This window comes from Schistocerca serialis, chromosome 6 (genome assembly GCF_023864345.2).
Source record: "Schistocerca serialis cubense isolate TAMUIC-IGC-003099 chromosome 6, iqSchSeri2.2, whole genome shotgun sequence".
NCBI lineage: Eukaryota > Metazoa > Arthropoda > Insecta > Orthoptera > Acrididae > Schistocerca > Schistocerca serialis.
In genome coordinates, this window is record NC_064643.1 from 299,693,059 (window position 1) to 299,720,604 (window position 27,546).

Below are 27,546 nucleotides of genomic sequence, written 5' to 3' on the forward strand. Positions count from 1 at the left end.
TGATACAACCAACTTCAAGCCCGGATAACTAAACATAAATACGACGTTAATTTCGAAGTGTTTCACGCAAACTGTAAAAGGGAATAAAAAAAGAGCAAAAACAAAACGAAGAATGTCTCGAACCCAGCCGGAAATAGAGCCCATGGTCTCTGGCATGGCATACGGCCACGGTGACCACACAGCCACGGAGGCGGAACAAACAGAAGTAGGGATGTGTCTTTTCGTCTGCTGATTATTCGGTCCTCGCTAAACGATTCTGCCTGCCAGGTATTTCTATTGGTTGGCTCAGTTTAATCGACTTGCTTTAGACGTGCCTTGCAGTTCCCATAAAAAGATAAGGTTCTCTAGAAGACGGGTAAATGATTAGATTCCTTGACACAGACAAGTGCTTATCAATGGGCGCATGAATGCATGGCGAGAAAGATGTCTCACAGTAAATGACACTGTTGGCATAAATAAATCTAAAGGAAACGTACAAAAATCATAATTTTGTCATTATTTACGGCTTAGGTGTTTCACACAAAAGGGAAAAAAATAAATAAGCCTCTCACACATATAGGTATCTCTTACCTATTGAGGAATAAAAAATGATTTAGTAGTACAGGTAACAGTAATCGTCAGTGTGTGCGGGTGACGTCCACCAGTTATTTTATTCGCTGTATGCCTTGAAATAATGCAAACAACCTGACGTACAACTCAAGGGCGTTTCACTTATTACTGGCGTTTATTCGTAGCTGAGTACGACAGAGCAGCTAATACTCTTAGTGCTAAATTGTGGGATAGTAAACAACTTTCCGGGGCATTTCTCGTGTATCTGTAACGAGGAATTGGTTCCGAGACAACTCAATACTGAGTTTTTAAGGCCGGAACGGCTGTGGGACGGGAGGCCAAATTGCTCTCCGGTCGCGACCATTACACCCAATTTAGTAGCTCAGAATCGATACTGTCGTTCGGAGAACTGAAATAGGGACCCACTTAATGCATCGGCCGATGCGCGATACGATCGGATTGGACGCAATGACGTTCCATTGAGATTTATGGGGCGGCTGGGCAGGACGTGTGCGATGCTAATGTCGGCAGACGTTCGGTCGTCACCGATCTGATAACGTTATTTAATTTATGAGGGGTCAACACTTGAACTGACCGGGGCTGGGTGGGGCGAGGCGAGGAGAGGAGATGCCCATGGGAAGGCGCGTTCCACGCAGATGATCACCCAGCAGCTGGTCTTCAGTTGATCCGGTCGCTGATGATTGCCAAACAAGCTTTTGGGAGCGCCAGTGACGCAGAAAAGTGCTTTACGACGACAATAACAGACTGCGGTAAATACTGTAACAGTTTAGATTAGAAGGAAACGTTCCGATCCTTATTCAGTACCGGTATTGTTTTACACCGACTCGCACCTCAACTCTGTTAACCTGCAAATAAGTTGGTATCTGAAATTGATCTTAACGACGGTACAATTTTCTCTACTGTGAAATGATAATATAAAACATTCTAGACACAGGAAGGACGGCCAGATGAAGTCACATTTAAGGATTTACAGAACAGGGTAAGAGTGATGCGTTTAATTTTGGTGTAAGGCATAAATGCAGTCTTCCCCCACCCTCTCCCCTACTATTCATGCTGTACATTGAAGGCGCATTAACGGAAGTAAAAGAAATGCTAAGGAGTAGTATAAAATTCAGGATGAAAGAACGTATAAGAAGATTCGCTTATGACTTTACTATGCCCAGTGGAAGTAAGAAATAATCACAAGACTTGTCATATGAAATGGTCCAATGAAAGCAGAATATAGAGTAAGTATTAATCAAAGACAGTTCAATGTAATCAGGAGTTGCAGAAATTGAACTAGCGATGAAGTTCACTGCTCAGTTTGCTACTTTGGAAGCAAACTGACCCTAATATTTCTGGACGCCAAGGCGTACACGGAAAAGTAACGGCACGGCAGAGCCATCTGTGGTTTGCGTACCACAACTACGTAACTAAGTGACACCTCCATCCGCCAGGCGGAACCGCGGGTAGTCATAACCGATACATTAACTACCTCCAGAGATCACTTTTATATATCCATATGCAAAAGTAATTGTTTAATGCCTTGTGCAAGTAAATTGGAAATGTCATTGCATAAATCGTAATACAGGGTGATTCAAAAAGAATACCACAACTTTAAAAATGTGTATTTAATGAAAGAAACATAATATAACCTTCTGTTATACATTATTACAAAGAGTATTTAAAAAGGTTTTTTTCACTCAAAAACAAGTTCAGAGATGTTCAACATGCCCCCCCCCCCCCCAAGACACACGAGCAATATCAACCCGATACTCCAACTCGTTCCACACTCTCTGTAGCATATCAGGCGTAACAGTTTGGATAGCTGCTGTCATTTCTCGTTTCAAATCATCAATGGTGGCTGGGAGAGGTGGCCGAAACACCATATCCTTAACATACCCCCATAAGAAAAAATGGCAGGGCTTCTTGGAGGCCAGTGATGACGTGCTCTGTCACGGGCTGCCTGGCGGCCGATCCATCACCTCGGGTAGTTGACGTTCAGGTAGTTACGGACAGATAAGTGCCAATGTGGTGGCGCTCCATCCTGCTGAAATATGAATTGTTGTGCTTCTTGTTCGAGCTGAGGGAACAGCCAATTCTCTAACATCTCCAGATACTGTAGTCCAGTTACAGTAGCACCTTCGAAGAAAATGGGACCAAAAACTTTATTGGCTGAAATGGCGAACAAATGTACAACTAAATGAAACTTTATAGCTCCCTTAATTCGCCGACAGATAGTGCTTAGCCCTGCCTTTTGTCGTTGCAGAGTTTTAAATTCCTAAAGTTGTGGTATTCTTTTTGAATCACCCTGTATTGTAACTCTCTTTTGTAAACTGTTTTCGTATCGACTGAGATAACGTTGTTTAAAGCAATTTTCGTTTGTATAACTGGATTCAGTGCACGATTCAATTATGTAGCGAATGTTGGTGATAGTATCTTTGTTACGCCATTGAGCTTCAGTGTTGTGCAAGCGATATAAAAGAGCTGAAAACTCGAAAAGGAAAATGGAATTAACAATTATTGGGATTGTTCACGAAGTACCTTAGGGGTAATTTGAAATAATTGTCTTGGTCTTAAAGAAATGGGCAATATTTGGTAATAGAAGAATCTGACATAGCAGAACAATTAAACTTCATGAAATAACCGCTTGAAGATCTTTTGAAATTTTGGGAATACGATGGTATGTTTGGCACGTTAATCCAATCACTGGATTGCAAAAATGACTTTTTTTCTCTTGCTATGATTTACTAGACAAGAAAAGAATAGAAGCTTTCGAAATGCGGTGCTACAGAAATGCTGAAGATCAAATGAGTCGATCATGTAATTAATGAGGAGGTACTGAATAGGACCGGGGAGAAGAGGAATTTGTGGCACAGTATGACTATAAGAGGGGATCGGTTGGTAGGACATGTTCTGAGGTATAAAGCGATCACCAATTTGGTATTAGAGGGCAGCGTGGAGGGTCAAAGTCGTAGAGGGAGGCCAAAAGATGAATACACTAAGCAGATTCAGAAGGATGTAGGTTGCAGTAGTTACTTGGAGATGAAGAAACGTACACCAGATAGAGTAGCATGGAGAGCTGCATCAAACCAGTCTATTGACTGAAGACCACAACAACAACATGATTTATATGCATGAACAGCTTGTGGTTTCTCTGGTGTTGTACAAATGCAAAAGAAATAAGTATTCGTTAGTACAAGGATCAGATATAGATACTTCATCTGCTATAAAATAACTGGAACTATCCTCATATTACCTGCGTATGTTATATAGTTATAATTTTAAAGTAATTAAAGGAAGGAAAATTGTGGTCAGCTAAGTAACGAGATAAAAGGAGAGAGTGTCACATATGCTTCGCTGCAAACAGAGATACTGTGACACTCATTTCGTATTTCTGTGTGAATAGCGTGTGAGTTACTTAGGATATAGAATTTAACAGTGGTTAAAGGACGTATGTAGAGTTTCTATTCGACTTAAAATTTAGGGACTGCACTGCTGATATACAGTAAGGAACACTTAATATGAACACTCATTTCACAGATTGTTATACAGTTGTTTCTCTGCATATTGTGTGCTGAGACATTAATATGTTCAGATTAGTATGTATACTTGTGAATTATGTTGTCAGATTTAATGAATGTTAAAAGCTTTTTAAAGAGTAGAAGCGTAGATGACGTATGGTAGAAACTAGAATAAGACAGATGTACTTACACATTTGCTAATCATGCTACAACACTTAGAGATATTATTCGAGAAGCACTCTGTACTTGCTTTGATCAGTGTCTACTATCAACCAACAGTTTGTTTGAGTCTTAACTAGTCAGTGTCCATCTTAGCAATACCATCAAACCGCACATTTTGGGCATCCATTTGGTTACACGTTGTCAGTCACTACCATTGGTACTTGTATTACTGAAGTGGTTCGAGATTAAGCTACCTTTTTTCATTTAGAGTGAATTCCAGGCATATACCCAAGGTCCCAGTAATAATAATAATAATAATAATAATAATAATAATACTCAGGTTACCAAATAGTGATACTTATTTATTTCTTTAACTTGAACTACCCCTCTCATTAGACAAACACAGTTTTTTGCTAAAGGTGGTATTGTTTCATACCTACGCCTAATAACGCCCTCTCTGCCCTGACGGGTCACTTACATGTCTGGCTAGGTTACTAAAAGTCTAGCACACGAAAGAAACGCAAAAATATATGCGTCTTCGTCGTCAGAAAGCGCAATGTAAGGAAGTTAGTCCGGTTTAAGTGGAGTGATAGGTCCAGGGCAGCTGAATTTATCATATGTGTGAAATTCCTCTTTATAAAGATCATGGTACTATCAGAGTAATCCATATATGAAACTAACACATATTTCGTTTGTAAGGCCAAGTCGATACTGGTTCTTTCAAGAAAACGGAAATACTGAACGATATTAAGTTTCGTGCATAGGGTTTTGTCTGTTAGAAATGAAACAATCAATTCCATTTGATTTCCACAACAGACCGTTTTCGACAGCAATCTGCCGATAGCGTATTTGAAATGGAAAATATAGGGTGTTTCTAAGAGATTCGTCCTATTTCATAGTACTGTACTTTCTATAGGGATGTAAACAGAAATTTGGGGTAAATTTTTACTTCGGTATAGGACTAAAAGTTCATACTTTCTATATCTAGCAGATTTTCAAAAATGGATATACACGCTATAAATGCATGGTCGCACTCGTGATCACTGCCAGCATCAAAAATAACATGAAGGAAATTCGATAAGCGAGGAATTTCTGCGCGAGCCGGAATTCCAAACCTACTCGTCACGTGGCGCATTGGTTAGCACACTGGACTTGCATTCTGGAGGACGACGGTTCAAACTTGTGTCCAGCCAACTTGATTTACGTTTCCAGTTATTTCTCTAAATCGCTTCAGGCAAATGTCGGGATGGTTCCTTTAAAAGGGCACGGCCGATATCCTTCCCCATCCTTCCCTAATCCGATGGGACCGATGACTTCACTATTTTGTCCCCTCGCCCATATGAACCAACCAACCAAGCAACTAACCAACCACTGAAGCAGATTTCGTAACGGGAGCAATAGAAGGAAGTCATTTCATCGGATGAATGTTTCACACTGTTCTCAACTTCTGGCTGAGTTTACGTTTCAAGAGTGAAACATGGCGGGCGTACGGTGATGATCTGGAAAGCCATACCTTGGCACAGGGATTTCATGTTTTCGTGGGTACTTCTGCAAGGTCGCATTAACACCAAATATTTTGTGAATATTTTGGCTGATCAGGTCCATCCAGTGGCACAATGCTTGTTCCCCAGTGGTGTTGATGTGCTCCAAGATGACAGGCCTCCTGCCCACACAGCTCGCATTGTCCATGTTAGGTTCTGTGAGCATGGAAATGAATTGTCGCATATTGCATGAGCACCACAGTGACCCGATTTAAATATTACTGAGCTTTTGTGGTCTACTTTGGAAAGAACGGTGCGTGATCGCTATCCAACTCTGTCACCGTTAACTAAACTTGTCACTATTTTGCTGGAAGAATGGTACAGGATTCCACTGAAAACCATACAGAACCTGTATTTGCCTACTCTGAACCAGCTGGAAACTGTTTTGAATACCAATGGCTTTCCTACACTCTCTTAGACATGTGTTGTGTTTCCTGGTGTTTCCATATTTTTGTCTACTCCCCGTACATCCTTAGGGTTCTTTTCACAGTTACATTTCGTATTAAAATTTTCAATTTCCTTCTATATGTTTTCATTGCGCTTTGCAACGGGCTTACAACAAAGATCCAGACGATAGTCAAACTTGTTTAATTTTTCTAGAAGTTACTGTATTCACTACTGTAGCTATGATGCAATGCATTCCATCCAGCGTTGTTAGAAGGGCAGTATTTCTCAAACCTCCACAAAACAGTCACATAATCAGAGATCAGACGACCTTAGAGGCCTGTGCCACAATTCCAGATCCACGGTCACCGTAAAGAAACGCTATTACGTACAGGTGGAAGTGAAATTCTCGGCATGTTCTCCTAATTGTGAAAAAAGCAGTATTTCCAACACATTCGTGTACTTGATTCCTGTAACCGTCTTTACCGCAAAACAAGAATGCGCTGTAAATCTTTACTCGGGAAACACCGCAAAACACATGCATTCTTTGGTGACTGTTTCTCTCTCTCTGTGGCCGTGCACATTGCGTTCTGAACTAGCGAGAGAGGAACTGGCTCCACAAAGTAGATCCCTGATTTTTCTGTCTGTACTTGTAGAGGAAATGACCGCGTCCGTAGCTGAGTGAAAAGCATGACTGAACGCCATGCAGAGGGCTCGAGTTCAGTTCCTAGTACTGTCACGTATGTTTCCGTGGTGGGAGGACTGTGACAGTGACAATTCAGCCTTGTGATGCCAATTAAGGAGCTACTTGAGTGAGAAGTAGTGGCTGCAAGGTTTGGAGAGCCGACAACGGCCGAGCGTAACCTGATGCTCCTCCACACCGTATCTACATGACGGTTTACAACAGGTGACATGACAGCTTGTCGGCATCGCGCAGTTCTCTGGTCCTAAATTCCGTATCAAGAAATCGAATGAATTTTTGTGGAACTCCATTTTATGTTATTTCTACCAACAAGCAACTCCTTCGTTTTCCAATATGATTATCATGCCTGTCGAACCAAGTCGGACGAAGACACTGACCACAGTGCGCGGCAGCTGCCGTCCAGTCCAGATTGCATTACTAGGCCGTCCGCATAAGCTCTCCAACAGTGGTGAACCTGCACGCGTTCAGTATTAGACGGTCTCGGCTGCACAATTAACTAGAACAATTTATACGATAAACCGAATACTTGATGTCAGAGATGAGATCATAATAAAAGTCACTTATGTTCTTTCATTTACTTAAGCTTTGGTATACGTGTCTTTCCATTCGGTCTACTCATTCTCATATTTCATCTTTCACAATCGTGTGCTTTCTGTGTAGTCTGCAGAACGAAACTGATAGTACATTATTATTTTACAGGGTCTATTGCATTAAGCTAAGTAATAAATAAAAGCTTATCTTCGCACCAATCGCGTGAGAAAGATTCATAGAAATCTTGTCAAAGATACTGTCTTTTTCTGCAGTCATCTCTTTTGTGACTATTTGACAAGTTTTAGTTTTGCACCAAAGGTTTCTTTTCTCTATGCCCACAAAACAAAATTTTTGCCGCCTTCCAGATCCCACTTCTCCATCCTCTTCCTCCGTACGCTCTCCAGTTCTTGTCTGGAGGGCAAGTATTCCCACTTCCAGTTCCATTTTTGGTCTATGTGCTCCAGCTCTAGGAGAGGGTCTCGCTAGATTTGTAGTAGCTTCCCCACAAAATCCACAGTACAATCTACAATTTACTAATCTACGATAATTCATGCGGATCTCCCTCATGTTCAAATTTTATGACGATATTTGTAACAAATACACTTACGGAGAAAAAATTACAACACCAAGAAAGAGCTGTGCGACATAAACGAAAGTTAATAGGCATGTTTCTACATTTTAACGATGACGTCTATTAAAATTTCGCGCCAGTCCCATAAGAGAGGCGCTTGTAGCGCCACTATGAGGATGCAAATCAGGTTTGCTTTACATACACGCTGTAACGGAAGTGAGCGTTAGTTACCTTTGAGATTGGACATGGTGATTTGACGTTAGTCAAGAAGTCTGCAACCAACCGGTCTGCGTGCTAAGCACCCTGGACCTACACCTGGAGCTGTGGCTTGGGGTGCGATTTCGTATGATAGCAGGGGAACTCTCGAGGTTATCCCACTCACCATGACTGTAAATTTGTACGTCAGTCTGGTGATTCAACCTGTTCTGCTGTAACTCATGTACAGCACTCCAGGGAGAGTTTCCCAACACGATAACGCTCGCCCACATACCGCCGTTGTACCCCAACGTGCTCTACAGTGTCGGCGTGATGCCTTCGATTGCTCGATCATCAGATCTGTCTCCAGTCGAGCACGTATTGGACATCATCGGACGATTCCAGTGTCATCCACAAACAGCATTAGGCCTAATAATCCGCGTATTGACCGACCAAGTGCAAAAGGCACGGAACTCCAACCTGACGTCCGGCATGTGTGCAACACAATGCATACTCGTTTGCGTGCTTGCGTTCAACTTACTGGCGGTTACAGCGGTTATTAATATACGGGTGTTTGGTATTTGCAATGGCTGATCTTGCAGTGTTAATCACTTAAATATATTTCCTAGAAAAATATATTCCCAAAATTTCATTACTCTACTTTAATTCTTCTTTGGTGGTGCCATTTGTTCATCAATGTACGACATAATAACAGGGAACAACGCTATAAACTTCCAATAAAGTATCTACCCTATCTTCCTTAAAACGTGAAGAAAGTTTTGTAGGGGTATGTAGCGTATCATCACTCAGTTACAAGACAACTAACGTAAAGTAGGTGAGCACTAGCTACCTCTATCTATCTGCAAACAAAACACTATCTCACAAAATATAAGTACACACAGAAGCAAAATATAAATGAATACATTACCGTATCGACATAAACTACTAAACACTTGAAGCAACAAATCTCAATCGACGAAGTGCATGCGCACTGACGACCTTCAGAAATTTATAGACGAATGTAGACTGATTAAACAGAACATTAGGACCACCTAGCAAGTAGCCGGCGTGTCCATCTTCGGCACGGATAACAGCGGCGACGCATCGCGTTATGGAAGCGATGAGGCTTTGATAGCTCGCTGGAGGGAGTTGGAACGACGTCTGCATACAAAAGTCACCCGATTCCCGTAAATTACGGGGACGGAGCCGACGAGTTCCAACGCCGCGTTCAATTCCATCCCAGATGTGTTCCGCGACTGCTACGGTCGCAGGTTCGAATCCTGCCTCGGGCATAGATGTGTGTGATGTCCTTAGGTTAGTTAGGTTTAAGTAGTTCTAAGTTCTAGGGGACTGATGACCACAGTAGTTAAGTCCCATAGTGCTCAGAGCCATTTGACCCATTTTTGAACCAGATGTGTTCAGTCGGGTTCAGATCTGGCGAGTTGGGGGCCAACACATCAATTGGAAATCGCCACTGTGCTTCTCGAACCACTCCATCACACTCCTGGCCTTGTGAGATGGCGCATTATCTTGTTGAAAAATGCCACTGCCATCGGGCAACATGATCGTCATGAAGGAGTGTACGTGGTCTACAACCAGTGTAAGATACTCCTTGGGCTTATGGTGCCTTGAACAAGCTCCACTGGACCCATGAATGCCAACTTGAATGTTCCCCAGAGCATAGTGGAGCCACCGCCAGCTTCTCTCCGTTCTGCCGTAACAGCTATGAGCTATGAAGGATCAGTTTATGTGATCGCTCTGAGCTTGTGGTTATAGCTTCATACCAGTGCCTACCAATTTTAATTGTATATTACAGCACTGAGGATGGTCACTAAGTGATCGAAAATCGATTTTGCTGACAATGAAACAACAAAATACGTCCAATGCTGATTTTCCTTCCAAAGGTATCAAGGAGTTACCGCCCTGGTAGATGATAGTTTCTCGTCCCCCAATCGACACGACGAAGGAGGTACCGGACCTTGCAAAGCACAGCCTCTGAGCCATCGTCCAGTGCCGATGGTCACTTGCCGATGTCGTCGTGTTATTACCAGCACGTGCATGGGTCATCGCCTGCAAAGGCCCATTGTTAGGAGTGTTCAGTGCACTGTGTGTTCAGACACACTTGTGCTCTGCCCAGAATTAAAATCTGATGTTAGTTCCGCCTCACTTCACCGTCTGTCCTGTTTTGCCAGTCTGCCCAGCCTACGATGTCCGACATCTGTAACGAGAGGTGCTCCCCCCAACCCTACACATGGCCATTACAATCTGCCCTCTGTCAAACTCGGATGGATCGTGCACCTTCCCCATTCTACACACGGACAGCACTCATACTGATACTACATGTACCTTGCGTGTCTTTGTGAGAATCGATTTTTTTTAATGTCGAAGTAAGCGTGTTGTGTAGAAGATTTTTTCAATTATTACATGGAGTCCATCGGACAAGCAGAAATTCATCACCAGATGATACTGCTATTTATATCGACAGTAGATCGTTGGTCATAATGTTCTGACTCATCAGTGTATATGAATATGTGTACAGAGTTATTGTTACATACATACAGGTTTTCAGAAGACGATATGAAAACTAAAAGACTTACAGAAAACGACACATATCGGTGGGCAGAACATCTCTTCAAGTTTCTGTCTGGAATAAACGCTGTGGCTTAATAACAGGAGAGCAGGCGTGTCAGATAGGGAGGGCCAAATCATCTGCAACCCAATGAACACATACGGAAAGCAGGTTGCTTTCGCGCCTTTCGAGACAGTTTAGCATCAGAATCTTCAAATAATTACATGCATGTATTCAAGTTCGTCCTGTTACAAACAGTGCCCACATCGTACACCTATAACTTCACTTAAGAACTTAGAGACGTGCTCTATCGACATAAATTTGTCTTTTTTTGTGTGTCTTCTTCTTTTTGCGCTGTCGTCCTCTGAAACTCGGGAAATGCTTATGAATATTACTGTATACACACCGACTGATATAAAAGTGAAACACCCAGAATGGAAGGAGAAAAGGAAATGAAACTTTGCGGTCGAGTGTGTTGTGATGTTATTGGACTGATCACTAAATAGTCCAATTTGGAAGAAAAAACTTGGCAGTACGAGCCCAACTATCAGTATGACCCTGCACCGCAGTTTGGTTTGGATATGTGCGCTTGGGTCATAAATGCTTTTCTGAGGTAAGCTGGTTTACAAGGTTAAAACCTGTTGAAACTGGTCCTAGAGATACCGGTTGGTGGAATGGAGTTTGTCAGAGTTGGTCCCACACGTTCTATCGGGGACAGATCTGGAGATCTTGCTAACCACTGGAGTATCGCAACATCAGACAGGTAGTTCAGAGACATGTGGCATATGTGGACGAGCACTGTCCTGCAATGAAATGGTGCCACGATCGTGATGCGTGAGATGTAACACATCAGGATGCTGGACGTCTGTGATGTACCAATGTACCGTCTGAGTTTCCCGTGACCTGTAGTCATATCCACTGGCTCAAGTCAAGATTAAGAGAGCTGTGCCTCCGCAAAACCGTTGAAGGATGTGACTTCTCACCAGGTCTCCACCATACTAGTCAAATGAAGGTCATTGGTCAGTCGGGGTAAAATCAGGATTTACCGCTGAACATAACGCAACGCCATTGATCACCAATCCGTTCCTGCTGGTCCACGGCAGCACTTAGAACGCAGGCGTTGGAGTTGTGGTGTTTAGTCTACGTATTCCCAAGTCTGGCTGCTGCTATTCTTCGTCCAACGGTGTGAAATGAGACAGAATGTTGCAGGGAGCCCAGTATTTGTTCTTGGATGTCAGATACAGATTTAAAAGGGTTATGATGTGCCTGGTGCACAATGCGACGGTTCTCTCTTATTGTTCCAGACGTGGGCAACAGCAATCTTGACGACTAGTATGCCTGTATTTAGGTTCCCATGCAGTAAGACATTGTGCCACCGTCATATCTGGATGCCCTACAAAACTGAATACTGCACGATGTAGATCAGCCAGCCACATGGAGACTCACAATGAGTGCCATTGCAGATCCTGTCAAATGTTGATGACCCTTTCTAACATGGGTACGCGGCATGTCAATGACTTTCACTGCGATCATTAAACATCTGATACTATTCTAATCACTTACATACGCACTGATACATTCACATACGCTGAACCACCAAAGAAAATGGTAAAGGCGTGCTATCCCAATACAGAAATATGTAACCAGGCAGAACGGCGCTGCGGTCGGCAACGCCTGTATAAGACAAATGTGTGACGCAGGTCTTAGATCGGTTACTGCTTCTACAATGGAAGGTTATCAAGATTTAAGTGAGTTTGTACGTGGTGTTATAATCGGCGCACGTATGATGGGACACAGAATCTCCGAGATACCGATGAAGCGGGCATTTTCCCGTACAACCATTTTATGAACGTACCGTGAATATCAGGAACCCGGTAAAACATAAAATCTTCGACATAGCTGCGGCCGAGAAAGATCCTGCAAGAAGGCGACCAACGACGACTGATGACAATTGCTCAACATGACAGAAGCGCAACCCTTCCGTAAATTGCTCCAGATTTCAGAGCTGGCCTATCGACATGTGTCAGCGTGTGAACCATTCAACGAAACATCATCGATATAGGCTTTCGGAGCCGAAGGCCCACTCGTGTACCGTTGATGACTGCACAACGCAAGGTTTTACGCCTCACCTGGGCTCGTCAACAATGACATTGGACTGTTAACGACTGAAAACGTGTTGCCTGGTCGGACGAGTTCAGTTTCAAATTTTGTCGAGTGGATGGACGTGTACGGGAATGGAGACAAAGTGATGAATCCATGGGCGCTGCATGTCAGCAGGGAACTGTTCGAGCGGGTGGAGGGTGTGTAATGGTGTAGGGCGTGTGTAGTTGGGGTGATGTGGTACACCTGATTCGTCTAGATACGACTCCATCCATTCATGTCCATTGTGCATTCCGAAGAACTTGGACAGTTCCAGCAGGACAATGCGACACTCCACACGTCCAGAATTGGAAATTTGTGATAAGACCTTATGGGACCAAACTGCTGAGGTCATCGGTCCCTAAGCTTACGCACTACTTAATCTAGTTTAAACTAACTTACGCTAAGGACAACACACACACACACCCATGACCGACGGAGGACTCGAACCTCCGATGGAGGCAGCCGCGCGGGCCGTGACAAGACGTCCCAGACCGCGCGGCCGTCCAGAATTGTTACAGAGTGGCTCCAGGGATACTCTTCTGTGTTTAAATACTGCCGCTGGCCCTGAACACCCCTGACATGAACATTACTGAGCACATCTGGGGTGCGTTGCAACGTGCTGTTGAGAAGAGACCTTCACCCCGTCGTACTTTACTGATATGTGGACAACCCTGCAGGATTCACGGCCTCAGTTCCCTCCATCACTCCTTATGACATTAGTCGAGTCCATGCCACGTCGTGGTGTGTGTGCGTGCGCGCGTGTCAAGAGTCGAAATTAGTATACAGTACACTTTCTGATGTCCCCTCTCCCCTTTTGTTGTCGCTGTTGATGTTGAGCCGCTACTGCTACAGCTCGGGCGGTGGAATGGAGACGCGACGCGCAGTGATGGTTCTCCCCGTCGGATAACGTGGAACAGCACCAGAAAATCTCTAAAGAAAATTGTTTCTCTCGTAATGTATGAAGGTCCGTTTGCGAGTCCGCATAGTCTTCTCAGCGATGCGAACTGCTGATTTTAGTTGTCTGTTATGGTTTTATGATGATTTGCTATGCCCAGTTAGTTAGTTATTGCGGTATTGAGTGAATCATTCATCACCGGCGACGTTTCATACCACTAAAACGGGGAAAAATTCATTTGCGGTTCAGTAGCAGTAGTTGTTACGTTGCTACGCAGAATTGTTACTACGGCACGACGCAAATCCAAAGATAATCTATAATGCAATCTTGCTTTCGTGCGTCGTGATATTATTTCGGCAAAACACTCCTTTCAATGCTCAATGCTCATCAAGTCACACTTTCAAATTAAAATGTTCACAGTTAATTAATTTTGATCATTTTCAACTATCACACAGTTCAATTAATGATCGAGCCAACACGTGAGATTTCCATTACTGACGAACAATTTTATTGTTACTTCTTAGCAGTTAGTTTATAATCATCACACCACACGCACACCGATGGATCAGTTCAATTACGATTCTGTTCAGTTCGGTGATCGTGACAATTATGACAACTTTTACATTCGGCGTATTTGTATTATCTTCGTGTGGTCGTATTAATGTTTCCTACTCCAGGCTAATCAGGTATTGCTGTCTTCGACACTATGTCCATTCTTCGTTGTAACTGTTCACTTAGAATGAAGGTTGAGTCAAACAGTGATATCTCCAATAATTAAAGTTCATTAATTCGTCGCACACTATCAGAATATCACTTCAGTTGAAGTTCTCAAGTTAGAATAACTGAGAACAGTCCGCGCATCTCTATCACACAATATTACTTTTGTCAAATAAAAACAATCTCGTACCATTCCGTTTGTAGTACTATAATAAACGGTGCTCTCTCTCGACCTGATAGCAAACAAGCTAGCAAGCGACTAACTTTTCCATGATCGAGCATTGTAGACGCATTGAATTTCCTTTTCGCCTCGTTTACGTCTCTCTTTCACAATAAATGTTATCTCTGACCGACACATTACTTTGGACTTAACTTTCGTCGTACTGTTATGCAGTTATTACTACGATGTTTGATAGCTAATTAAAATAATCTTTCTTTCTTTCTAGCTTTATATCATGACATACTCAGTAATTATTGAAATTGGTGTTCATCAAAACTTTAAGGTGTTATATTATTGTCAAAGTTGTCGTACCAGTCAGGATAACACTGTTCCCTGCTTTAAATTATCATGACATATTTATTTCAGCTTTCGGGTTTCTTGTGGTGTTACAACTTCCGTGAATCATGTGACCCGTATTCTGTGTGCTTTCGTTTTATATTACATGCAGGGTGTGACGGGTATAAGTGCAGATATTTGTATTATTGACTGGGGATGGTGTATTGTAAAACATTACATCAGTATTTACTTCATTTCCGGACTAACAATTGCAGCTATTACGAGTACCTGTGGCATAAGCAAGCCATTAATGTTAATTTTCTCTTGGGTAGTATGTCAGGTACCCGTGTGGCTGCGTGGACGCGAAATGGAAAGTCTGTAATGACAGGCGTAGTCCACTTCGTGGTGCAGTTACAGCCATGCAGAAAGTATCAGGTCGTAAAGTTTGTGACGTGTTTATGGGATAACTATTCGAAGGAGAGAAATAAACAACAAACGCAGTGATGTGTCTACATATTAAAGTACTCATACCATGTATAAACATATTCGCACTTACACCCGTAACACCCTCTATGTAAAACAGCGTAATGAGAAATGTGCTAGCTTCCAGAACGCAAAGGTAAACTCAGATGGAATCCACAGAGCGTTGGTATGATGAACTGACTGTTGTTATTGTTGTTGTTGTGGTCTTCAGTCCTGAGACTGGTATGATGCAGCTGTCCGTGCAACCCCGTCCTGTGCAAGCTTCTTCATCTCCCAGTACTTACTGCAACCTATATCCTTCTGAATCTGCTTAGTGTATTCATCTCTAGGTCTCCCTCTACGATTTTTACCCTCCACGCTGCCCTCCAATATTAAATTTGTGGTCCCTTGTTGCCTCAGAAGATGTCCTACCAACCGGTCCCGTCTTCTTGTCAAGTTGTGCCACAAACTCCAATTTCTCCCCAATTCTATTCAATACCTCCTTATTAGTTATGTGATCTACCCATTTAATCTTCAGCATTCTTCTGTACTCCACGTTTCGAAAGCTTCTATTCTCTTCTTGTCCAAACTATTTATCGTCCATGTTTCACTTCTATACATGGCTACACTCCATACAAATACTTTCAGAAATGACTTCCTGACACTTATATCTATACTCGATGTTAATAAATTTCTCTTCTTCAGAAACGCTTTCCTTGCCATTGCCAGTCTACATTTTATATCTTCTCTACTTCGACCATCATCAGTTATTTTGCTCCCCACATAGCAAAACTCCTTTATTACTTTAAGCGTCTCACTTCCTAAAGCCGGCCGAAGTGGCCGTGCGGTTAAAGGCGCTGCAGTCTGGAACCGCAGGACCGCTACGGTCGCAGGTTCGAATCCTGCCTCGGGCATGGATGTTTGTGATGTCCTTAGGTTAGTTAGGTTTAAGTAGTTCTAAGTTATAGGGGACTAATGACCTCAGCGGTTGAGTCCCATAGTGCTCAGAGCCATTTGAACCATCACTTCCTAATCTAATTCCCGCGGCATCGCCCGATTTATTTCGACTACATTCAATTATCCTCGTTTTGCTTTTGTTTATGTTCATCTTATATCCTCCTCTCGAGACACTGTCCATTCCGTTCAGCTGCTCTTCCAGGTCCTTTGCTGTTTCTGACAGAATTACAATGTCATAGGCGAACCTCAAAGTTTTTATTTCTACTCCGTGGATTTTAATACCTACTCCGAATTTTTCTTTTGTTTCCTTTACTGCTTGCTCAATATACAGATTGAATAACATCGAGGATAGGCTGCAACCCTTGAAACGTCCCCTTTGAACAATTTATACATATGACTGTGCTTAACCTGACACACAATATTTTGTTAGCGCAACGCAATCTGACTTTCAAAATTCCCTACAAAAGAATGGCCCTGACTAACATTAAACTATACCTTTCATAAATCACTTACCTCACAAAAATCTTCGCTGCTCAAGCTACTGCAATACAGCGAGCGCCACTACTGCCAGCTAAATAAAAGATTCAAACTACTGAAGGCACTAACTACTGATAGGGATAGTTAGCAAATGAAAGATATTAATAGAGAACAAACAATGTATTTACCTTGATATCATCATATATAAATATAGCAGTTCATGACAAATTTCAAAACTCCGCCATCTCTCTCCCCACATCCACCACTGCTGGCGGCTCACCTCCAACTGCGCAACGCTACGCGCTGTTCACAGCCAGCTGCCTAACACTACAATGGCGAGTATTACAACAATGCAAAGCAGACACAGACTGCCCACAGCACAGCCAGTGATTGTCATACAGAGGTGGCGTTACCAATAAAAAACCTTATATTCGAGGATAACAGTATTCCTCATCATAGTGAATGTAGCTTAATATTAAAAGAAGAAAAAATTCTATGAAACTACACAGAGACAGGAAGAAAACAAATACACAAGGGTACACACACACATAGTGCGATAACACCAATAGGAAAGGACAGGGTTCGTTTTCAGTGTAACATTTGGTACTGCAGTCCAACCCAAAACTTCATATATCTTACCTCTTATTTCATCCTTTGTTTCCACCAAAAAAATTCTATCTAAGCATGCTTTCTGTATTTATATGTTCACACATTTCTTACCTCAACATTTATTTCCAAGAAAATCCTACCTAAACCTGTTTTCTCAATGCATTTCTTCCAATTCATCGTAACTCATTCTCTTAGAGGCTACCCCCTCTTAAGCTAACTTAAATCTACTGAGCTCAGATGCTAAACTAAGGGACGAGGCAATGCAGCAGCACAAAATAAGTAACACAAACAGCAATGACCAAAAACTTGGAAAATTGCAAAGCAAGCTACAGTAAATCTAAATTAACAGATAAAATGCAAAATTACAACTAATATGAGCCAATGTGCAGCAACATGAAAAATCAATGAGTAGTAAAATTGGCTTAGCAGAGTAACACAAATTAAAGTTCAGTAGCACTATGCCTGGCAAACAGCAGCTTATATCTAAACATGACATAGCTCAAGCAGAAAAAATATTACAGTAAAGATAACAATGCAGATAAGGGAAATGTATAATCACATCTTAATGTCTAAGTAATTAAAGTGGTGCACCACAAGAAGTTATTCTACCAAAAAGTTACCAATTACTTGAAAAGAAAATTATGAATGCAGTTACTAGTTCCTTCTTATTGTTCTTTCCTTTCCAAGTGCTCCTTTTTTAAAGAATGTGGATCATAAAATAATTATGTAATAGATCTGTTGACAGAAAGTGTTCACATTAGCAAATGCATTTTATTTTATAAAAGCAATGCTGCAACACAGCTGGAAAACAGATGTCAAATGAAATAAGCAACTATGAAAAGCAAAGCATAAAAATATCATTCAATAGCTATGTGGCATTTCGTAAGTCAGTAGCTCTCAATTCTCGTAGAAAGACACTTGTCATTATCAGGTTTGCAGATGTAAGAATATTTCCGAGGATAATGGCCTCCCCTTTTGTTTTGTTCTACCTGTGCCGCTGAAAAGGGCTCGCAATAATGGCTTTTTCTCCAGGCGTCTGACACAGCTGGGTGCCCGCGACGCATTATGTGCAGGTGGTCACTTAACTTTCGTACGGAAATATTTACGACAGCAGTTTCCGCTACAGTGACAGTCATATATACAAAATTTCACGTGTCGAGAATTTACGTTGCAAATGTGTAGAAACAAAATCCTATGAATATAACAGTGTCCAAAAAAATTTTCAGTGGCATTGTGATACATTCACACATGATTCACACATGTACACACATTTCATAATTCTAAAGTATGATTCTTGGTTTCCAACATCCTTTTCCATAAGTCAGAGTCCCTAATCACTATTCATTACTCCTTACCTTATTACACATATACGTATCCATCGACACTCGTCAATATTTCGTCATTATAAATATGAAGCATAATCAAATAACTCATATAGCCTCAGCCTATTAATCATAAACATACCTCAGCAGCATAATACACATCGTCGTCGTAAAAATAACATCATAACACCTCAGTCAAATCTCAAAATCGTCGTAGCTTCCTCCAATAATTTCAAAACCTAAAAAAATTCTCTGCTCATGTCAAAAGTGTCAGCTGCCTCAAACGTACTTTAAAAATCATAATCCCTTTACCAAATACATCCTTCAAAGCTCTCATAGTATCACAATGGTTCCAAAAAAATATGAAGAGTTCACACAGTACAGACAAAATACAATTTCGTAAGTGTGAAGTTATCCAACGGTGTAATTACGTAAACATGTGTCACTGACGTAGTAAAAATAAATGTTTGTCTCTCTCAGTTAAATGATCAGATAGCTGTGTAATTCTGTCTTAGAGAAATATGGTACCGATGTGTAAAGTTGTTTAAGCAAATACCATATTAGCTAGGGCTCCTTGTGCTTGCCAAACACATGGTACACAAAGTAAGCGTGTACCCCCCTGAGGATTAATGTAATTATACCCTCAGGTGTTACAGATTACAGCAATAGAATGAAATATATCACGGAAAACTTTCTTTGTAATTCAAAAATCTTGAAAAATAAATGGCTTAAGTACAAAATCTCTCAAATGCGTGTCCTGTAGCGCTAAATGTGCATCTTGTTGTAAGATAATCTCTGTGGAAGTGTCGTAGTTATTTTCCTCCGAAAGCTAAGTTCTGCAGAAGCCAATGTACTTACCTCATGATAAACAAAGGTGAAATGCTTTGCGTATAGATATCGTAGTTATTATGCTTATTGGCGTGATGAAGAAAGTACTGTACAGTAACGTAATGTTGTGCCACGAAAAAGGCTGTCTCATTGTTGCTATACCACAAAAGTTACTACTAAAACCTGTTTTACTTTCCAGAAGAATTCAGAAAAACTGTGCAGATATAAAACACCGCAAAAGCAACATTGTAAATTGTCACTCATTAGTAGCGTCGTGATAAAAATCGTGTAGCTGTCACATTAACTAACCACTGTGTCATCTGGTATCTCACAGAAAGTACTTTAAATACAGAATGTATTTTCAGGTAACCAAAATGTTGCATTAAAATCTCATTAGCAGTACTGGTAAATGTTCTAAGTATGTGAGCCTTATAGTCGTTACGTAATCGTGCAACAAACAAGCAAGAATGTACACACACAATAACACTGTGACGTCTGTTTACTATAACAATGCATTCGTCATTTCTGTTTAAATAAGTTCTCTTGGTTCTTGATTGGATATTTAACTTCAAACATTGTTGTATGTTAACAGATTCTAAGTCTGACAAAGCATATTAGTAATGTGAAGCGAAAAATTTTATGACAAAGACTAAGTTAAAAAGCAGATTATCTTTCAATAAACGGTTTTACATGTGAAGTGTGGTGCAGTCCTTTACTCTTCCTAGTACGCAGACTTTCAACTTCAAAGCAATTATCATGTTGTTTACATCGGTAAAGAATGCTAAATCTTTTCTCAAGGTTAGCGTCTTTGTTATTTTTCCCTGAGCCAGCGGCCGCACGCGGCTGCCTGCGGTGCGAGTCATTGTCTGTCCCTTTGTTGGCGCGCGTCGTTATTGGGATTTGGAGACCTAACTTCTACAAATTCACCGTGACGAGAGGGCCCAGCTCTGTTAGAATCCCGCCAGTTCTGATGAAATTGACGCCTGTCGTTATGATCATATCGTCTGTCGTAATGTCGGTAGATTCCGTAGTTTCTTCCTTGTCGGTCATGTGGTGGAGAATTTCTCCCTGAATCGTAACTGCGCGCTGATCCTTTGCGTCTAAAGTTATTCTGTCTCCCTTGATAGTATTTATTTTGGTTCCCATATTGTCTGTTTCTCTTATTGTCTCTGTGATAGTCATTACCACGGAGAGGTGATCTTTCCCTGTAGTTATTACTACTCTGCCAACGGTTGTCATACGGGTGGTGTCTGTTTTGGTCACGATTTGTGTTGTGAGAATAGCCTTGTCGTGTCAAGTTATTACTTCTTTCATCGCGGAATTGCGACGGATGTGACCTGTAATTGTTGTGTTCCTGCTTTCGCGTTCCGCGATTGTCAGTGTCAATTTCTAATTCTTGTAAAAGTCCCTGAAATGCTTCAATGTCGTCTTTGCAACGTCCTGCTAAAATAATATGTCGTAAATGTTCAGGCAATTTGAGTAAGCAAATGCGGATGAGTTCTGAGGGGCTGTATGGGTTTGAAAGATACTGATTCTTGTGCAACATGTCTTCAAAATATTTCACAAGACTGGAAAATTCAGACTGTTCAAAGTGTTTCATCATCATGATGCTATGTTTTACACGGTCTTGTGTGGCTTGAGACCAATATGCTGAGAGGAAGGCATGGTAAAATTCTCCCTCACTGTGGCAATCGTGAATGACCGATCACATTCTTACAGCTGGTTCATTCTCTAAGTAGCCACACATAAATTCTAATCTGTGTTCTAACGACCAGTTGGGACGAAAACAATGAGAGAATTGATGGAGCCATGCTTGTGGATGAATGTCGTTGCCATAATTCTTAAATGTTTTGAATTTATGTGTAGTAATGAACAGCTTATAGTCAAAATCGTCATGTCGGCGAGTCGCATATCGGTCATTGTTAGGTCGTGTCGGCCGTTCCATCTCACAATTCGGTGCACATTGCCAATTTCTTTCATAACTTCCGAAATGCCCTGTGTTATTATTTTGTGGCTGTTCCGTATTTCTGTGTCCCTCTTCCCGTATTGGGGCGCGAGTATCCTCTGAAATACGTAATTCTTGTACTACTTGTGCCAACTGATCTTGCACTTCCCGGATTTCTCTTTTGTTCTGTGTATTGATTTGATTTTGATTTTGTTTGAATTTTCTAATTTCTACATACTCTTCAGTGTCAGTGAAGGCTACAGGTGTTGTGTTATTCAGATCATCATCTACCTTTGTAGATAAGTTAGTGAACTGATCTGAAAGTTCTGCTACTTTATCCGATAGTGAAATTATTTCCTCTGTATGTTTTTCTGAACCAAGTTTCAGAGTATCTACTGTGTCCTTTAAGTTTTCCTGAGTTTTTGCAAGTTGCGTAACCGAATCGGTAGATGCAACTGAGTCAATTTTAGCTTGCAAGGTGTTGTGATTTTCATGAACAATAGTTTGCAGTTCTTTTATGGCTGCTTCATGATTCTGTAATGCATTTTCATGACGCGAAAAAATAGGTTGGAAATGCTCACAAATTTGTGTTTTTACGTCATTACAGACTTTTTGACATTTCGATTCAATGTGATGTAACTCAGTAGTTAAATCCTCACGTGTTTGTTCAAGAGTTTGCTCCAATGAGTCTAACTTTTGAAGATTCTGTTCCATTGTGTCTAACTTTTTAAGATTCTGCTGTGTTTGTCTCTGATTTTGTTCCATTGTGTGTAACTGTTGCTGTGTTTGTTTCTGATTTTGTTCAAGCGTTGTGTCTAACTTTTGTAGCCTTTGTCCCATTTGTTGCATTAACTGTAATAACAATGCACTGGTGTCTGAAACATGTTCCTCAGTGCTTTTCGGCAGTGAATTTGCACCGGCAACATTCACATTTTGACAAGCGGAAAACGTGTCTTGACTCATTTGAGAAAACGGTGAGGACGCAAAACCTGAATCTACAGTGTTTGCAAAATTGTGTCCTATCATTTCAGATTCCTGAGGCGAGCTGTTGCCGACCGATCGATCGATAATGCTTCCCTCTTCACTAATTGTTTCACTGTCCACGCCATTGTTTGCCGCCCGCTCCATTTCCCTATGCACAGTTACCAAATTACTACTTTGAATATTAGTTAATTCATTACATGGTGGGGCCAACACACTGCTTTCGTCTTCACTGTCATTTCTCAGTTTACTTTGGAGCCTAGTGTTACGTTTTTCAGACGCCATTATTGTCACAATATTTCACACGATAACACAGAAAAACACAATTTGAAGATCAAAAATGAGAGAACACATTAAAATAGCACTGAAAATAATATCTAGTTAATTGCAGCTGCGAAATACTTGGTGCAAATCTACATGCATGCCACAACTGTTTTACTGTACAACAACGAAAGACTGCAACTACAAAGGAGATTCTCTCTACAGTTACGCACTAGCAATAAACAAAATCTACACTAATTACACAAACTACAAGAAAAATCAGAAGATTCCAGTGAGGTATCCTAGGCTAAGGGTCGACATATGAAACGTCCCCTTTGAACAATTTATACATATGACTGTGCTTAACCTGACACACAATATTTTGTTAGCGCAACGCAATCTGACTTTCAAAATTCCCTACAAAAGAATGGCCCTGACTAACATTAAACTATACCTTTCACAAATCACTTACCTCACAAAAATCTTCGCTGCTCAAGCTACTGCAATACAGCGAGCGCCACTACTGCCAGCTAAATAAAAGATTCAAACTACTGAAGGCACTAACTACTGATAGGGATAGTTAGCAAATGAAAGATATTAATAGAGAACAAACAATGTATTTACCTTGATATCATCTTATATAAATATAGCAGTTCATGACAAATTTCAAAACTCCGCCATCTCTCTCCCCACATCCACCACTGCTGGCGGCTCACCTCCAACTGCGCAACGCTACGCGCTGTTCACAGCCAGCTGCCTAACACTACAATGGCGAGTATTACAACAATGCAAAGCAGACACAGACTGCCCACAGCACAGCCAGTGATTGTCATACAGAGGTGGCGTTACCAATAAAAAAACCTAAACAGCCTACTTACATAGAGAAAACATAAACAGCCTACTTACACCCTGTCTCACTCCCTTCCCAACCACTGCTTCCCTTTCATGCCCCTCGGCTCTTATAACTGCCATCTGGTTTCTGTGCAAATTGTAAATAACCTTTCGCTCCCTGTATTTTACCCCTGCCACCTTCAGAATTTGTGAGAGAGTATTCCAGTCATCATTGTCAAAAGCTTTCTCTAAATCTACAAATGCTAGAAACGTAGGTTTGCCTATCCTTAATCTATTTTCTAAGGTATGTTTAGGGTCAGTATTGCCTCACGTGTTCCAGCATTTCTACGGAATCCAAACTGATCTTCCCCGAGGTCGGCTTCTACCAGGTTTTCCATTCGTCTGTAAAGAATTCGTGTTAGTATTTGGCTGCCCTATCTTATTAAACTGATAGTTCGGTAATTTTCACACCTCACAACACCTGCTCTCTTTGTGATTGTACCACTTATAAAAATATTCGCACTTATACACGTAAGACCCTCTATTTAAAACAGCGTAATGAGGAATGTGCTAGCTTCCAGAACACAAAGGTAAGATAAACTCAAATGGAATTCATAGAGTGTTGGTATGATAATCTGACTAGTTTAGAGCATTTATTAGCTGGTTTTCCGCGCTCGTTTAGGCAAAACTAGAGCTAATCCCCGTTCTCTTTCTCAGAAAATACGATGCACAAAGTAGGATTATACGAAGAACAACGTTTACGCGATTCACAAACAGATTCCGCACATGACTTCCCTCCTGAGGTTAACTGACGACTGTGGCTACTGGCGAGCTATCTGACCACGGTGTTAAAAATAATATAAAAGTATGAAAGCTGTGGACTCAGTACGCAAGAGCAAGGCAGTTGCAGCGTCAGCTGGCCTTATAAGCTGAAGCCGCACGGTGCCTCGTGATGAGACGTGCTGTTTGCGGTTGCAGGTGCACGGGCCGTCGCAGCAGCGGCTGGGAGCGCCCGGCCACTGGGCTCCGTGGTCAGCCTGGTCGCCCTGCTCCAGGACCTGCGGCGGCGGCGTCGCCGTGCAGACCAGGGACTGCCGGCCGTGAGTACCGCACTCTGCTCTGCTCTGCTCTACCGTAGCACCTCACCTTCAGTGTTTTTCTTTTAACCTGCGACCTCAGTTTCTAATATTCTCTGAATCAGTGGTTTCCAACAGGTATTCCGCGGACCCCCAGAGGTCCGCGACTATGCCAGAGGGGTCCGCAAGATGCTATTAGAATAAAAAAATATATTAAATATATTTCGTATGATAACAGATTTTTTTGTTTTTGCGTCTCAATATTTTTTCAATAATGAATATGTCAACGTTTTTTCTAAATACCAAAAATAGAAAACGTATAAAAAGACTCCTAATTTGACTTTTTTAGGTACTTGATACTGTGATACGACAAGGTACCAATCACGCTCGATGAGGGGGTCCTCGAGAAAATTTTGTTGGGAACCCCTGCTCTAAACGATTCCATCTCACATGCATCTATCGTTTTTTTGGTTTATTGACTGTATTTAAGCTACAGTATTCTAGTAAATTTACTTGTTTTACAACCAAAAACTCTGCGTTGGCAAATGTTGCCATGCTGGCATATTTTTCGTCTCCTTCACTCCTACACTCTCGCTCCAGAAGAAAAGGGTGTGGCTTGTAAGCCGTACTAACGTCTCGCTCTACAGCAAAGTGCTTTTTTTTTTTAAAAAAAACGAAAACTTTTAATACAATTTAAAAGGAAGAAATAATTAAATGTCGTTTTAAATTTGCGTGCGTGCGAGACAGAGAGAGAGAGAGAGAGAGAGTAGCAAAATGAAGCAGTGCACAATCACTAAAAATTGGATTTGCAGTGGGAACAGCGTTAGGGGAAGGAAAGTCCGAGGTTGTTTAGGGTTTCAGAGTGCGGGTACAAAAGAAGATGGAGGAGTGGGCGTCAAATGGGGTGGGGGGTGGGGGGTAATGTAGAGGAACGGTTGAGTGCGTGGAATTTGGGAAGCAGGTGAATGGGGGTGGAAGAGCGAAGGAGCAGGTAACGGAAGAGATGGAGACAGGGATCCCTAATGTAGCGTCAGTTCTGCATCTAAGGGGAGGGGGGGAGAGGAGCTAACCGAAGTATTGAGAAAAAAAAAACTCGTTTCGCAAAGCACTTAGCATCCAGGGCACGTTGGTCTGTTGATTGTTAATACGATTTTGAAACGCATCCCTGTTGGTTCCTGAACATTTTTGAAAGCTTTCGAAGTTGATTTCTGAACTAATCATAAGTTGATTTTTTAATCCGTGCATAATGTGTGTGTTGCCTCTGTCAGTGAACTCCCAGTCGTATCTATAAATAAAAAACTTTTTCGCAGACAAAAGGGGAAGGGGCTATACGAGTTGAGCCGAATACAATCGAACGGGTGAATGTCTATCGCTGTTTGTTTATGTGATTGACTGGGTGTGCGAATGATCAGCGTTTTTATAATTATTAGCAGAATCCATGCATTCCGACCACCAGAATGGAAATAAACGAATAACAGGGATAAGAAACATTACATACCGCCGTGCGGGATTAGCCGAGTGGTCTGGAGCGCAGCAGTCATAGACTGTGCGGCTGGTACCGGCGGAGGTTCGAGTCCTCCCTCGGGCATGGTTGTGTGTGTTTGTCCTTAGGATAATTTAGGTTAAATAGTGTGTTAGCTTAAGGACTGATGACCTTAGCAGTTAAGTCCCATAAGATGTCACACACATTTGAACATTTTTGATTACATATTAATCTTCTCGGTGTATCCAAGAAAATGAACTTTTGAAAGAAACTGTTTTCCACATGTCTGCAATACCAAGAGCAAGTTGTACAGTTCCCGCTTAGCAGCCGCTTATGTTCCGTTCTCGGACTAGCGCGTGAAACGCGTTGCACGAACACGTAATAACGCTTAACAGGGGTATTAAAGTGGGAAAACTAAACTGATGATTCTGGCAGGGTTAGTGAACTTACCAAAGAAAGTTTTGAAAGTGGCAGAAACAGTTAAAGAGTTAGTGACGAGAAGATTGTTTGTTAGAGCAAGGATGGAGAGGAAATTGGGGGATCTCACAAATTATATGGAAGAATATGACGGTTACAAATTTATATAAAAATTTTGTTCTAATACTTTTCTATCTCATGCTTGAGAAACTGGAGCGTATGAATAAATGTGAAACAATTTCCTAACGTAGAACTTTTTGATTGTAGTAAGCCTAATACGCATTTGGTATTGGTATTTCGTGAATTATATTCTGTCGTATTATTGATGTAAATGAGGTATATGAAAATGACCATTTGGGCAAAACAGTCTCCCTTATGTGGCATGTACTACAATTGCTGCAATATTACGAAGATCTGTTTCGTTTTATCTAGCAGTGACAAACTAGCCGTAATCAGATCGAGAAACCACACCAATCTTGGGTACTATTCGTATCAACAGCTTTCGTCAGCTAAAGCACGAAATTTACTAAACGACTTCAACGAACAGAAAACTCTAAAAAACACAGCGAGCGAACGTTTCCAAAAGTTTATTAAATCGTTATTTCGCCACAAACAGCACGAAACACCGCTGAAAACTATTAAATTTAATAACTGTATAACAGTGCACAAATAACTTTTTGCCGAGGACTTCCGACTACTTGTTAAGTCCACGCCAAGTCGAGTTGCTGCACTATGCTGGTGAAAAAGAGGTCCGACACCATGTTAGGAGGTTCAAATGGCTCTCAGCACTATGGAACTTAGCATCTAAGGTCATCAGTCCTCTAGAACTTAGAACTACTTTAACCTAACTAACCTAAGGACATCAGACACATCCACGCCCGAGACAGGATTCGAACCTGCGACCGTAGCAGTCGCGCG

At 41.5% G+C, this 27,546-nt stretch overlaps 1 protein-coding gene across 1 annotated transcript in view; it reads left to right on the forward strand.

The window, feature by feature from the left end:
• Window positions 1–27,546, forward strand: part of LOC126484829 (thrombospondin type-1 domain-containing protein 4-like) — a 141,800-nt gene that overhangs the window by 15,574 nt on the left and 98,680 nt on the right. The window contains exon 3 of the mRNA XM_050108425.1: window positions 24,631–24,752. Within this exon, the coding sequence (XP_049964382.1) occupies window positions 24,631–24,752 (122 nt within the window). The remainder of the gene's footprint in view (window positions 1–24,630; window positions 24,753–27,546) is intronic.